Below are 15,071 nucleotides of genomic sequence, written 5' to 3' on the forward strand. Positions count from 1 at the left end.
TGCTCGCGGCCGCCTAATGACATGTTTTGGATAATGATGACGGAGAAGGAGACCGCAGATACTGGCTCTAGAGTGCAGTGGAGTGGAGTGGTTCGCCAAGTGGCGATAAAAAGCTGGAACTTAATTTAAATTGATGACACTGCTCTCGTCGCTTGGTCACTTGGAAAATTGGCCACAAGCGGCGAACGTTTGCCAAGCAAATCAATCTGCATGCCAGCAGTCGAGGATTCGTTTTCCAGATGGACCACCCGGCGTATGAGTTCCCCTTTCCCCATTCCCATTGCAATTCCTTTGCAGTCTAGCTGTATCTCAACTTGTAGATGTATCTGCTGAGCTTAATTGGCCGCAGCGGTGTCAATTGCAGCGCCATCACCAACATCACAATGAGGGACCAATGACCAGTCCCAGCCACTAAACACTAGCCTAACCACCGGCCAATGGCCAATTCCCTGGCCACCATCGGGCACTTGCTTGCCAGCCGAGAGTCGAGAGTGTCGCCCGCTGTGATTCGGAATGCCAATTTCAGCAATTAACAATGGCCATAAACGCCGAGCAGGCAGGTGAGCAAAGCACCGATGAACCTAACCGAAGTGAGCTAAGCCGGCCGGATGTGGAGATACCAAGATTCAGACACCAGATACTAGACACTGGATGCTGGGATGTTGGGATGTTGGCTACACGGAGCTTACACATGCAGCACTAGATTAGCGGAGTGTGAAACGGAGCCGGAAACGATCTGAATCTCAATCTGAATCCGATGCGGTATCTGTATCTCAATCCGTGATTCCGCAGAGGGGCACTAACCTGTAAACAAAAGCCAAAGGCCGCTGTCGAACATTAATCAGCAGATCGCACAGTTCAATACAGAGTGAGAAATATTCAAATTTATGGAAATAATAAGTGTGCCCGGGCAAGACGATAAATTAGTTTGGAAATAGAATATTTTGTTTTGAATATTGAACTATTTAACGACCTAAACATCCATAATACTCTGACATATCTTGACTCCTCAAATTCCCTTCAAATACTTCACAATCGAAGATATTTCTTCCTGTGCAGCATCAAAGTAGTTAAATTTAGAAAAACAAGACACCAGTCACTTCTGTTGCTCTACAAAGTATGTATCTACGCTATTTTTTTTTTGCCCTTTGGCGGAGACTTCACAGCTTCAGGTTAAGATTGGGCTTCAACTTCAATTTCGACTTCAGGGGCGTTCAAGGCGGTGCATATGTGGAGGGAGTATTGGCGGGTGCCAGTTCAACGATCCGATAACAATACATTGTTGAAAGTATCTGAGAGGTCCAGCGGGTGGGGAAGGTGTTGGGCCGACCTTGCCGCGGATTGAGCGCTTAGCGTCGAGAGCTCTCCAATTTGAATTGGCCAAAAAGTGGCTACGCCGCTCTAAGCACGAACCAAACACAACACACTTCCTGGCCAGCACCCTGACACTCACGCTGACCCATTGCCATTGTCCGGTCTCGAGGAGGAGGTTTAAGACCCAAAGCCCACAATTCCCAATCCGATTGCAGTTGGGAAAGCTAAAAATCGGCAGTATGTGCCGTGCACTCGGGGCACGGGAATTCGGAAATAGACACGTTCGTCGGCTCCGGCACATAAACAAGTTTGATTATTACGAAACACGGGCATTGAAATTAAAAAATGAAGACGTCGCCGCGATGTCAGTACACCTGAATTATTTGCAGCCCTTATCGAATAAGTACACACAAGCCTCGTATGAGTCGCAAAAACCAAATTAGAATATCAGAACGATAAATTCTCGCATTCACTTCGGAGGCAGCCATTTTATGAGCAGCCGGAGTATAGAACTCGGATGCAGATACTACCAGATACTGATACAGATAAATGCGTAAAATATGGAGATACTCGCAACATCAGTCAGATACATAGTTGCTGTTGCTCGGATATTGCATGTCCATTCTAAAAAGTAGCCAGAAATATTGAACCGATATTGGGCAAACGCGTTTTTCAAAGCGTTTTAGGTCGGTCGATCGGTCGACGAAGCCACTCAGTCCGATTCCGATTCCGATTCCCGCTCACCAACACACCTGAGCCATGGAGAGTATAGCGATCCGATCCGAGGCCCTCGGCTGGCATTCAGTTTCGCTTTCAGTTGCTGCTCGCCGCTTGCCGCCGATTGGTGTTGCTTCTAGTTGAAATCGCGTCGTGTTGCCATTGCCGTTGCATCGTGCCTCTCCAGCCGCCGACGCGAGGATAATTCCCAGCCATACAATAGCCATAATAAAGCCCTTGGGTATGCGGTCAAGTGCAGTGTATTGAGTGTTCAGTGTTTCCCCCCAATTGTGCGACATGGACCCCGAACAGGAGGCCAACAACCATCGAGGATCGGTCTCCTCCAGTCGATCCCTTGAGATACCCGCCACGCCGTCGCGTTCTCCCAAAAAAGTGTCCTTCTCGGACGACCTGCCCCAGTCGCAGACCCCCGTCGAGAAACCCATCCAGCCGCAGCAACAGGAAGCCGCAGGTGCCACAGGTGTGAGTCACGTGCTCCAGCAGGCGGCCCAGTATCTGGAGCGATTGCATGGCTCACGCGACGATCCCGTCGAGCCGGAAGTGCCCGTATCCGAGGCCGACAAAGTAAGCAATGCCAGTGAAGCTGCTGTCCTTCATTTGGATGCAGTGGATCCTCCAGCGGATGAGCCGGCGGCTCTGCTGGCCAGCTCGCCGAGCATTCTGGTTGCCAGCGTCGGCCAGCAGGAAGCAAACGGAAATCGAAATGGAAGCTCGACGGGAAATACAAATGGGAATCCAAATCAGCGGCAATCAAATTCGTACATGGAACGATACAACCTCAATTTAGATAAGAACTGCAGCTCCATGGAGCTGGAGGCGCGTCGGGAGAAGCAGCGCTGGCTCCTCATATCCGAGTGCAGTGCACTTTTCGACGAGGGCGAGGGCAAGCACACGAGGGAGGCTTTTCGCAAACTTTTCCTGGACGAGGTGAGAGAGTTTTCCCCCGGAAAATATAGTTCCCCAAAGTATAAGTGTTGTTTGGAAGAGTAAGTGTTCGTGTGCCCTTTAAAATATACTTTAAAAAAGTGATAAATCAAAGAGTTAATAAAATCATGAAAGTTATTTGAAAAATACTTTCTTTTAGAAAAAAAATATTTTCTCTTTGGAGTGAGTGGTTGAACATTAAAATGAAAAATGTGATACTAATTTAGTTTCCAATTATAAACAAAGCCAAATGATAAATTGATTTCATCAGTTTTGAAAATGAAAGTGCTTTCAATTAAACAAATGATTACTACCTGTGAGTGCTAATTACGTGATATTTTTCAAAAACGAAAGCTTAACCTTTCAAATTTGTTGCCAAAAAAAGTGACTTAAAAGGAGAATACTTAGCAAGTCGTGGTCTATACCACAAAACTATGTATATGAATCACGATGAGTGCTAACCTATTTAAATATATCTCTCTGGGTCTTGAATATCCAGAGACTTTTTGACCTTGTGCCACTTATTCTGTGGTCCTTTACCCGATGACCAAACCCGTTTTTTTGATGGGCTCACATTTTTTTATTCATGGTGTTTACTTACCGCAGTTTCGGTTTCGCCTTCGAGTTCGAGTATTTTGTTTTTATGGGCTCCCCGAAAGCCGTTTAACCAGTCAGGGCTCATCCGTTAAATATGCACATTTTTCATCATCGCCGGGGGATAAAATTGTGATCGAACTGTGACCGAATGCAAAGATGCTGCGCTTCGATTTGCAGACAATGCTGGGCGCTCATGATCGTGAGATCGAATGCCATTAAAATATTAATAAGCGACTAATTTATGCCAAGCATTCGTCTTCATCTCACTATCACTGCCGCATAGTTGTGCTCCTCATCATCTCCGTGGGACGAGAACACCTCTTAATTATGCTCATTACGTTGGGGTCTTCGATCTTCGATCTTCGATCGATCGCTGATCTCCGATGTTCACCTGGCTGGATAAACACCGTCATGTATATAAATCTTCAATTGTGGGATATAAACAAATGCTTCTCCAAACAATACGATCATAAATTAATTAACACTTTCAACGAAATCTTCGAGACACATAAATTCTGGTCTTTACAACTTGTATTTTTTTTTCGGACTCGCTTACAGGAATTCCAGCAGAAGCTCTTCCAGCTGTTCGATCTCGAGCGGAATGGCTATCTCCTGCAAGATCGTTGGATCGAGCACCTCAAGGGTCGTCTAACGTAAGTTTGGAATATGGGTTCGGGTTCCTCCAGCTCCTGTTTCTCTTCCTCCTTGAGATTGCTGCTGTGACGGTGCCAAAACAATTAGCTCGCCTTGGAAAGAAATAACTATCCCGTCCGATCCGATCCGATTCGAATCCGATGCGAACCGAGCCATACACACGCACCTGGATACCTGGATGGCGTGCTCCTGGCATTCCAGCTGCGCCGACCAGAAGCCACTGCGAATGCCTCTCGCCGCGATCCCAGATGCCAGCTCTCGTTCCCAGACGATGTCCGTTGCCTTTGGCGATGCTATCTGCGTTGTGTGTTAACATATACAACAGCTAACATAGTCCGCGTGCCTCGACAGCCTCTAAAGTTGGCTCTGGGACTCGGCTCGGAGTTGCAGCCACTGCAGTCCACAAACTGTCATTGCCTGCCTGTCGTAATGAAGTCATTCAAATACAAATATAGTGCGAGCAGCAGCAGTATCAATGGAGCGGGAGGCCAGACTACAGACTCTTCGCAAAAAAATATACATATTAAATGATAGTCGATCCAGATCGTAAAAACATTCTTTTTTTAATGCAATTTCCTTAAGAGATAGGGCTCTAGAATGAAGTCATCACATGGTGGCTATATAATTAGTATTTTCCATGATTCACGGCTTAAGTTTACAATTTTTTTGTATTGAACTTGAACTCTATTCTCAAAATTCGTCACACCAAAATGATTTTAGCTCTTCTAGTAGAGAAATAGAGTAGTTCCGTCCTACCGCACCTATTTTTTTAATGTTCCGAATAATAAACTTCCAAGTGGTTCAGTTTCTATAACCTATCCCTTTTTTTTAATTGGAAAAATCGTCTGAATAGTATCTGTTTAGTAACTATATTTCTATAGCATATATAATGGTGTTTATATTCCGAAAACTTCCAATAAAACTTGTACAATTGTTTATAGAAATAGAAAACATTATTTTACCAGATGGTCTCTGTAGTTTCTAAACTCAGAAACCAATTTGGGTGCAACCAGATAATAAAATTGGAAACAATATACAAAGGCCAAATATAATTTTTCTATGAAGCCATATCCGATTTTTAAGGAATTATAATGAAAAAATAAAATATATTTTGGGATATTACAGCGACGATCGTCAGATGGACTTTGCGGAGCAAATAGAGTCTGTCGCCTATGTGATCTGCGGCGAAAATAGTCGCGTGACCTTCAAGAATTTCCGTGATATTTGGCACACGAGAGGGGTGAGTGGGTCAACTCCTGTCAAGGCCACAACAAGGATACTAATTACAGACTCTTACTCTAGATCCTCGACAAATTGTACCGTCTGATAGAGATAGATGGAAGCAATTTGGTGTCCACCAACCAGGTGATGGAGTTCATCTCCCACTTGACCAACTCACGGCCAAGGACAGGCTTTGACAAGAGCTCGCTGGCCAGATTGGAGCAACTGTTCCGCACTACTGTGGGCAATGAGCAGGAAATCCGTAGAGAGGAGTTCCAGAAGATTGTCACTTCCAAAAATGTTGGTAGAAATATTATACGGTTTTTTATGTGATTTTTAATACGTATTTTATCCACAGCCTTTCTTCACTGAGCGGGTCTTTCAAATCTTCGACAAGGACAACTCAGGCTCCATATCCTTGCAGGAGTTCATTGATGCCATACATCAGTTTTCAGGCCAGTCGGCCGACGACAAGATTCGTTTTCTCTTCAAGGTCTACGATATAGATGGTAACTTATACACTTTAAAAAAGGGAAGTAGTATTATAGAGGATAATAAAATATTTCCAGGGGATGGACTCATCCAACACAAGGAGCTCCACGACGTGATAAGACACTGCATCAAGGAGAACGGCATGGAGTTTTCAGAGGATCAGATCGAAGACCTAACCAGCGCCATGTTCGAAGATGCCGATCCTCACAACAGTGGCGAGATCACCTACGAGGCGTTGAAAAACCAGCTCCACAAACACGGCGGCCTCCTGGAGAACCTCAGCATCACGTGAGCCAACCCGAGAATGTAGTCTGAGCGCACAATTAATCATTTTTTCCATAATAAAGCATCGATCGCTGGCTGGTGCCCATTGCCGAGGACCGACAGCCGGGTGGAGCGGCCAAGAGCGGAATATGGGGCTCCCTGCCCCACCAGTTTTCGTTGGCTTACATGAAGAACAACCAGGTCTTTGTCACGTATTTGTTCTTCTACATAGCCGTCAACCTCTGCCTCTTCATCTCCCGCGCTATTCAGTACCGTGCCAGCAATGGATTCGTCATCATAGCCAGAGCATGCGGTTAGTTTTAAGGATTTAATTTAATATTTTAATTTAATATTTAATATATCCTTTGAATATAAATAGGACAATGCCTTAACTTCAACTGCGCCTGGGTTCTGGTTCTGATGCTCCGGCACACCCTGACCTACCTGAGGGGACGTGGTCTGTCCACTTACTTGCCACTGGATCACCACGTTTACCTCCACAAGCTGACCGGCATTACGATATCCGTGCTGAGCCTGGTCCACACGGTGATGCACTTGTTCAACTTCTCCATCATTGTGATCAACGATCCGAACATAAACGCGGGACATTACACCATCGGCGAGTGGCTGCTCACAGATCGTCCGGGGCTCTTTGGCCTGATTCCAGGATGTGCTAATCCCACGGGAGTTGCCCTGCTGACGATTCTGATTATTATGTTTGTGTGCTCCCAGCCCTTTGTCCGGCGGAAGGGCAGCTTTGAGGTCTTCTATTGGACCCATTTGCTCTACGTGCCCTTTTGGATATTGTGCCTCTTCCATGGACCCAACTTCTGGAAGTGGTTCCTGCTCCCCGGATTGGTCTACATCGTGGAACGAGCTCTGCGCTATATTTGGATGAGGGGCGACCATGGGAAGACCTACATCAGTTCCGGATTGCTGCTGCCCTCCAAGGTGGTGCATCTGGTAATCAAGCGGCCGTATCATTTTCATTTTCGTCCGGGTGATTATGTGTTTGTAAATATCCCGGCGATTGCCAACTACGAGTGGCATCCGTTCACCATCAGCTCGGCCCCAGAGCAGGAGGACTACATGTGGTTGCACATACGTACAGTCGGGGAGTGGACGAATCGCCTGTATCGCTATTTTGAGCGGGAGCAGCAAAAGTTGCAACAGAGTGGCTCTCAGCCGGACGTGCCCCAGCACATGCACGCCATTCCCACGCCCAGCTTCATGCTCCTGAACGAGTCCCGTAATCCAGTCATGGCCGGAGATCGTTCTTCAACACCACAAACCGACTTCCTGGCGAAGAATCTAGCCGTTCAGGCTGTGCCACCAGTACGTCCCCCTCGTCAGAATCGCAAGGTTACGGCAAGCCCTGCTCCTGAAGGTCCAGCCAGTGGGGTTAACCGCATCCGCAGTATCAAGAAAACCCTACAACGAACATTCTCCCGGAAGGACCCACCGGAGCCCAAGAAGGGAATCGCCAATGGGGCTTTTGTGGGCGAAGGAGATCGGGAGGACTCTAACCTCAAGCAGAGGCCTCTGGAAAAGAGCATCTCTCTGCCGGACATCAGCGTGAAAACCAAAAAGCGGAGTCGTCTAAAGGCGTAAGTATAAAGGACTACATCTCTAGGTTTCCTCTAACATTTTATGTCCAGTCTTCGTGCTCTGGGTCGCTCCGAGTCCGAGTCCGCCTTCGATGACAAGAGGGTACGTCGTGGCCGGAACAACAGTGTGGGATTGGCCTACCTCAGTCCGCAGAACAAGTCGCTGGCCCAGAGCTTCCGCTACATGCGAACCAAGCCCACAATCATCGCCTTCAAGACACCGAGCATGGAGGAGCGGGAGAATCAGCTGCAACCGAGTGAAGCCAATGGCGCAAGTCCTGCCAGTAGAGCAGAACAGGGTCAGCTGGGCTCCAATATGGAGACGGGAGACAAGCTGCAAGTGGCCAGGCTGAGTCTCTCCGCCGAAGTGGCCTCCAAGCCGTTGGAGGTAAGTAGTGACATGTAGTTCAATCCCCAAAACTAACTCATCTAAACAAATTAAATTGAAATTCATCTGAAGGATCAGGTACAGGCAGGATCGGGCAGTAGAAAATCTATTCTGCGGCGACCCACTTTCCTGCGCTCTCTGTCCAGCAGAACAGGAGTGGGAGGAGGAGGAGGCGGTGGTGGCGGATCCACTGGTAGCTCCACAACTAACAGCGGTGGCAAGGTCACACTTGATGCGGGTGTCATGGAGGTGCGGGCTACACCAACACACAAACAGACACACACACTGGGCTAATCCACTAACCTCCCTATGTATTTAATCTTACGATCCTCCACAGATCTTCATCGATGGTCCGTATGGAGCTCCTTCGAGCCATATCTTCGGGGCCCAGCATGCTGTGCTCATTGGCACGGGCATTGGAGTCACTCCCTTCGCCTCCATTCTGCAGTCCATCATGCACCGCTACTGGAAGGCGCGGCATAGCTGCCCCAGGTGCCAGTTCGAGTGGGCCAGCGAGATTCCCAAGTCTGTGATGAACCTGCGCAAGGTGGACTTTTTTTGGATCAACCGCGATCAGCGCTCCTTCGAGTGGTTCGTTAATCTGTTGTCCCAATTGGAGATCGAGCAGGCGGAACTTGGCGGGGCCATGGAGCGGTGAGTTAGGGTTGAACCCAACTGAAGGACTAATGCTAACATCTACGACCTTTTAGCTTCCTGGACATGCACATGTACATTACGAGCGCCCTGCAAAGAACCGACATGAAGGCTGTGGGTCTACAGCTGGCACTGGATCTGCTCCATGAGAAGGTAATACCATATAACTTCTTCAAGATCCATGGACCTTGTAACTTTTTTGACTCTTCTCTCCCGTAGGGCAAACGGGATCTGATTACGGGTCTAAAAACCCGCACCAATGCCGGAAGACCCAACTGGGACAAGGTTTTCAAGCAACTGCAGGCCCAACAGAAGGGCAAGGTTACCGTCTTCTACTGCGGTCCTCCACAACTGGCCAAGACCCTGCGTTACAAGTGCGACCAGTACGGATTCGCCTTTCGTAAGGAGTGCTTCTGATCAAACTCCATCCCCACCAACTCAAACTCCCAATCCCCATCCATCCTACTCCACTCCAGCTCTTTGTCAGTCTCGTTCATCTTGTTCTCATTTGCATAAGCAACGGGTTTCTTTCGGGTTCGTTTCAATTCAGTCCGTTTCGGTTTAGCTTAGCTTATATGTATGGCTATTTATTCGTCACATGTCTTGTTTCCTCATTGTTGAGTGTGTCCCCACAGCTTGTAAATATCTCTATTTCTATATGTATAATCTATATGCAATAAAGTTTGTTACCCAATGTGCCGTCCGCATCCCGATTGCATCATGGTCCAGCGCGAGTACATTGTGAGCTTCTTTGCAGGCGGCTCCGAGTTCTACATTTGATGTTACGGTCTCAGCAAATCTCCACAAAATCAAATAAATAATCGGACTCTTGTTAATAATTGAAAGTAAAAACGAAAACAACACAACTAAAATCTATCTAATCCGATTCACTGCCTAATCCAAGTGCTGAAGTTTATGTCACTGGGCCTGGACTTCCGGGCAATGGTTATCTTCTCATCATCGATATTGTCCACATTATAGAACTCTCTTAGTTCGGCGATGGCCGTCTCCTCGATCTGTGTGTGCACCAAAGACTTGTTCCGCATGCGCTCGTAGGATTCCCGCTGCCGTCGCTCATCCGCTAAGATTTTGGAGAAGTTTTGACTCTGGTCCTTTGAAGTTGCTGAAGAAGAAGCCGCCTGACTCCTCATCATGTTTGCAAACGAAGTGGGATCTGAGCTGCTTCCAGTAGTCGGGGAAGTGTAAGAGTCATTGAATGAACTGGAAGGCGTAGTGGTCACACCCCAGGCATTGGGCACGGGCACCGGAGTGGTGGGTGACTCCAATAAAGCAGAACTATTGCCGCGCCAGCTTTTTGACTCGGACGAGAGACGCTTCCGTTGTTTCTGCGATAGTTTCTGCGACTGAGGTGTCAGCGAACTAAAGTCCAAGTTATAGCTCTTGTTTAGTGGAGTTGAAGGTTCCGTTTCAGGGGAAAGAGGCGGAGGTGTTTGCTCATTCACCGGTGTTCTTTCAATGGGCACCATTTCGGGCTCCGGCGACGTCTCTTGTTTGAGTGTTTTGTTCACCTTTAAGGCGGTTTCTGCTTGCTTGCGTTTCTGTTCCTTCTTGTCAATGACTCGAGACCAGTTGTTGGTCTCGCTGCGAGCACTTTCCTGGGGAGAAGTGGCCACCTCTGGGGCTGGATTGGATTCACTTATGCTTATAGATCTCATCATGCTGGATATAGCCCGCTGTTCGTACTGATGCCGTGCATTTAGCTTGCGAAGATCCTTCTGCTTAGTTTTAGCAGCCTGCTTCGCCTTCGATTCCTGGAAAATAAAAGAAGCTATCAGAAGTGTTCAAATGCTTGATATGTAAGAAACAAACCGCATCCATTCGATACTCCAGGTCCACCTCTAATCCATCAATAAAACTTAGCAGCAGTTCATCCTCTATAGCCTCCGAGAATGGTGTGATTTGACGGTAGTCGAACACTCTACTGAACATATTGCGATAGTGATCGTTAAGGCACTTCAGAGTTTCTCCATCGCACTGCTCGATGCTGCGGTAACAGAGGACTCTTGCCAGGTTTTGGCAAATGAAGTCCATGCAGCCCTTCAGCAACAACTTGCAGTTGTACATCGTGGCGAATTCCAACATCTCGCCACACTTGCGGATACTAATCTTGTCGAGGATGAGCAGCTCGCAGAGATTCTGCAGCGATTCAATGAAATACTGATCGCATATGGTGATCATGTTGTAGAGGAACGTCTCTAAATAGGCCTGCTTGCAGAAGGCTTCAGCCTCTAGGCTGTACAGATAGTCCAGAACTGGTTCCATATACTCCGCAGGCACTCCCTCCATGGTGACGCTAGAACGCTCTGCCCACGAGTGCATAAACATCATCTCGAAGTACTCCAGGCGGGCCACCAACATGCATTTGTGGGCTTGTAGGACTTGACCGTCCTCACATTTTATCTTCACATCATAAAGCTCCGGATAGTCGGAGCGGTGGAGACGGGGCAGACGCTGTCGAGCACTTGGAAGTGGAAACTGATGGTCCTGAACGTAGCTCTTCACATACTTGGCCAGTTCTGTCAGTTGGAACTTCTCAAGGTGCGGCAAGAACATTTGACAAGTCCGACTCCGATTTTGGGGGTTGGCTGGCCCTAAGCTCTGCTGAATGCAATCGATATCTATAAGGAAATTAAATGAAACACTCTGAGTGGATGGTAATTCAACAGTAACCCACCATCTTCCGTGGGCCAGTAGTTCGTGTAAATATGCTTCAGGACTAGTTCGAACATCTTCCCAGTTAGGTTTTCGAAATTTAAATATATGTCCTTGTCCAGATACATCCTAACGAGCTCCCTGAGTCCGGGAGCTCGACTGTAAATGATATACTTGTGGGCGGGGTATTTCTCGCCATCCACATGAAACACAACGTCGTGGACAGCATCACAGTCGCTGGTGTCGTGGAGGAGCTTCTTAAAGCTGTGCTCCTTGCGTGGCAGTGTGGGTTTGCGAAAGTATTTGCCCTGGGACTCTTGCAGTACAGCGAAGGAGGAAAAACCTTCGTCGCAGGATATGTCAACTGCACGATCAATGTTGGGAACCCGTTGCAGTTCAATGCGGATCACATGCTCCCGAGATATTTCTGTCCGATTCTGATCGTTATTCTGCCAAATGTCCAAGTTTGGCCGAGACTTCTCCTGGAGTTCCGAAGCGGGAAGAGCAATCTGATTGCATTTTCCACGATAAACACAGCCATCTTCGGATAGAACCATCACCTGATTGCACTTGTAGAGGATTTTTTTTATTTGTGGCAGTCTTATAGGAAGGAAATTGCATCTAAAAGAAAATGGAGTTATAGTTTCTTCAGAATGCTGAATTATTTTTGAAGTTACCTGTAAAATTGCTGGGTGTTCTCGTACCAGAGATACACCACATTGGTTTCGGTGAGCATCAGCAGCTTTAAAGCTGCCGCAGAACCTTTGGCTGAGTTCTTTATATGGCCACCCATCACGGAAATGCTTTTGAGGTCTTCATAGCTACGGACAAGAAGACTGTATTAAAGAATCTCTCATTTAAAGATAAGAGACTTACTTGGGCGTCTTAATTGCCCTTGTCTTTTCGGCATAGTAAAGGTATATCATTTTTTCTTCACTGTAAATTACCGTGGCTGCGTTATTGGCTTCCACAAATCGGATTGTCGTCCTCGCTGGCAATTTGATCTGTAAGAAAATGGTCTTTATTGTAAAAACTATCTGTAATTTAAAGTAATAACTCACCAATGTGGGCACTACGATGCTAGCTATATTGGCACTGATGCCAAACTGGCCCTGATTGGCCCCCCAAACGTAGACACACCTGCTGCCGTAGGCTATTGAATGCTGGTCGCAGGCGATGACACGCACCAAATCGCTGGCACCTTTGTCACGCAAGGCGACCACTTCCTTAAACTGGGCAAGGTGCTCAGGTGCGTCACGCACGCCGAGCTGGCAGTCGCTATTTAAGCCGCAGGCGAAGACAAGAGATCGGTGCGTGAGCACCAGCGAGTGCTGGCGGGAGACGCTGATGCAGCGGATGGAGTCCTCGCTTCCCAGTTTGGAAGAGACTTTAACACGCTTGGGGGCAGGCAGGGTGTTCTCGCCTCCGGTGCCCAGGCGACCTCCTTTACCATGACCTACGGCGTAAAGATGACCTTTCTTATCCAGGAACAGACTGTGGTAGGCACCTAGGGCAACCTGTTCGATCCAAATGTTGGACTTGCGAAAGAAATCCACACTCTGGGGAGCATTGGTGTTCTGCTCGCTGCCAACGCCCAGGTTGTAGTTTTTGTTGGAACCCCAGACCAAAACATCGTTCCTGTGGGACAATATATCTTGTATTGAGAAGACCTTGTGGACCTGCATGCCGACTCACTGTGAATCTGTGGCGAAGTCATCAACGTCACATTTCCGGCAGATGGCCTGTAGAGGACAACAAGTGTCCTCATCAAGCAGCTCCATACTGGCGCCATAGCGGAGTAACAGCACAGCGCAGTCTATCGAACCGTAGTACAGAGCCCGGTGAAGGGGACTACTGCCGGACTCGTAATCCTGGCCGTTGATGTAGGCTCCATGGTTCAGCAGCCACTCCAGGATCTCGTAGCGGCCGGTCGACGCAGACATGTGAACTGCAGATCGTCCCTAGAGTACCGGAAGGTTTATCATTAGATTTATTTATAGATAAACACATTTCACCACTTGCCAGGTCGTCCAGTATGTTGGCGAAATTCCCACAAGTTTTATAAACGAAGGCGGCCAGGTTTTGGCTGGAAATGGAGCGCTTTGTCAGCGCAGCAGTAATAGTGTTTCCATGCTGGCGTAGCCTGCACTTGGCAGTGCAGTCACAGTCCTGACTAGTCCTGGCAGCTGACATTCGAAATTGCAAATAAATTCGCCCGGCAATCGACTTTTTTACGTGGAATTTTGTTTTGCTTATTTTGCAGTGTTACCAGGTAGTACCACTTACTTCCCACCAAAAGTTTGTTTTGTGCTTTTTCATTTCGAAATTGAATGAAAACTAAAACATACAAGTTTACTCCTAAAAATTAAATATTTATATGTAATATTTAAGCTTTTATAAAATTATGTTGTTTATGCCATAAAAAGACGAAATGTTTACCACTATGGTATATTCTTGTTGTATAATTAATATACATAATTGTATAATTTACATTTTCGATGGATATTGAATTAAAGTACTATGAATTGAAAGTTTTTAATTTATACATACATATTTAAATTGATTTTATAATTAATTACAATATAAATCTAATAAGCTATGGTCAGGATAAGCCACCTTTCCGAGCGCCTTGTCGCATTATTCGTTTTCGAACTATTGTGATATTTTCGTTACATCCTCGCTGCGTCAATATGGACCGTCCCGTCAAGGCTATCGATCCGTTTTGCCGAATAATGGAGTAGACGCAGACCTCCTCCGGAGATGGCGCTGGAGGTGGTCGATCGAAGTTGCGCACTCGAGGCAGAGTGCTTACCCTGGCTCTTGGCTTTTCGAGGGGAGATGTATCTAATAATTGCACACCTCTCGGCTTAATGGGAGAACTGAAGTTTCGTATCCACACTTGTTTCTTGGGCTTTAGGATGGTGTTTTTTTCTGGCAATCGACTGGATTCTGGCAGAGAAGGTTCCGGAGGCGGACTAGCAGCAGGCACAGGTGGCAGCGATTCAAAATAAACTTCTGGCTCAAAAGCAGGAATTTTACCCTAAAATGGGAGTCATTGAAACTGGTAGGCTGACTTTCGGAACATACTTACCAAGCACACATGCATTTTTTTGGCTTTGGGCATATCTGCTATGAGTAGACCACATATGCACTCTGCATAGCCATGTAGCCTGTAAACAGGACCTAGTTTTCTTATGCTAAAACACTTTTTAATGTGGGCAAAGCGGTTTTTGAAGGATTTCATTGGTTTTCCGCAACTCGGACATTCCTTCTCCTCTACAGCGTTTTCTATGGAGTACCAAATGGTTTGCCTCGAACTCCTTTTGGGGAGCTCTTCGACCTAAAAGATAAGGTAATATGAATTTATACAAATAAACCAAATTTATCAATTAGTTACGGGGAGTTCCTCCGGCTCGGACATATTAATGGAAGCTGCAGATAACAAATTTGAGAACGTAAACAAAAGATTTGGGTGATTTAGAGAATTAGAGAAACGCTGGTGCTCGGCGATAAGGTTAAAATACCAAATTAGGGCTTGGTTCAGT

At 46.9% G+C, this 15,071-nt stretch overlaps 3 protein-coding genes across 7 annotated transcripts; 1 reads left to right on the forward strand and 2 right to left on the reverse strand.

The window, feature by feature from the left end:
* Window positions 1–2,112: 2,112 nt before the first annotated feature.
* Window positions 2,113–9,736, forward strand: LOC6496429 (NADPH oxidase 5). Of its 5 annotated transcripts, none has more exons than XM_044715681.1 (14): window positions 2,113–2,979; window positions 4,132–4,226; window positions 5,353–5,467; window positions 5,530–5,748; window positions 5,807–5,957; window positions 6,018–6,228; window positions 6,288–6,517; window positions 6,584–7,811; window positions 7,863–8,199; window positions 8,278–8,448; window positions 8,537–8,853; window positions 8,910–9,006; window positions 9,073–9,253; window positions 9,611–9,736. In XM_044715681.1, exons 1-14 carry the CDS (start codon window positions 2,329–2,331, stop codon window positions 9,631–9,633), a joined length of 4,026 nt encoding a protein of 1,341 aa, XP_044571616.1. In that variant the 5' UTR covers window positions 2,113–2,328; the 3' UTR covers window positions 9,634–9,736. The 5 variants fall into 5 exon arrangements, with proteins under 5 accessions (XP_044571616.1, XP_044571617.1, XP_044571615.1 ...); XM_044715680.1 differs by having other exon boundaries at window positions 2,114–2,979; window positions 8,272–8,448; XM_044715682.1 differs by lacking the exon at window positions 8,278–8,448.
* Window positions 9,663–13,821, reverse strand: LOC6494134 (inhibitor of Bruton tyrosine kinase). Its single transcript, XM_032451252.2, has 8 exons — window positions 13,549–13,821; window positions 13,222–13,487; window positions 12,588–13,164; window positions 12,403–12,530; window positions 12,204–12,347; window positions 11,549–12,147; window positions 10,684–11,492; window positions 9,663–10,625 (listed from the first exon to the last, which is right to left on the reverse strand). Exons 1-8 carry the CDS (start codon window positions 13,717–13,719, stop codon window positions 9,741–9,743), a joined length of 3,579 nt encoding a protein of 1,192 aa, XP_032307143.1. The 5' UTR covers window positions 13,720–13,821; the 3' UTR covers window positions 9,663–9,740.
* A 210-nt stretch (window positions 13,822–14,031) lies between these two features.
* On the reverse strand, window positions 14,032–15,068 carry LOC6502510. The gene is made up of 3 exons (XM_001960863.4): window positions 14,924–15,068; window positions 14,618–14,866; window positions 14,032–14,566 (listed from the first exon to the last, which is right to left on the reverse strand). Exons 1-3 carry the CDS (start codon window positions 14,945–14,947, stop codon window positions 14,129–14,131), a joined length of 711 nt encoding a protein of 236 aa, XP_001960899.2. The 5' UTR covers window positions 14,948–15,068; the 3' UTR covers window positions 14,032–14,128.
* Window positions 15,069–15,071: the final 3 nt, after the last annotated feature.

The sequence above is a fragment of the Drosophila ananassae genome, chromosome 3L (genome assembly GCF_017639315.1).
Source record: "Drosophila ananassae strain 14024-0371.13 chromosome 3L, ASM1763931v2, whole genome shotgun sequence".
Taxonomy (NCBI): domain Eukaryota; kingdom Metazoa; phylum Arthropoda; class Insecta; order Diptera; family Drosophilidae; genus Drosophila; species Drosophila ananassae.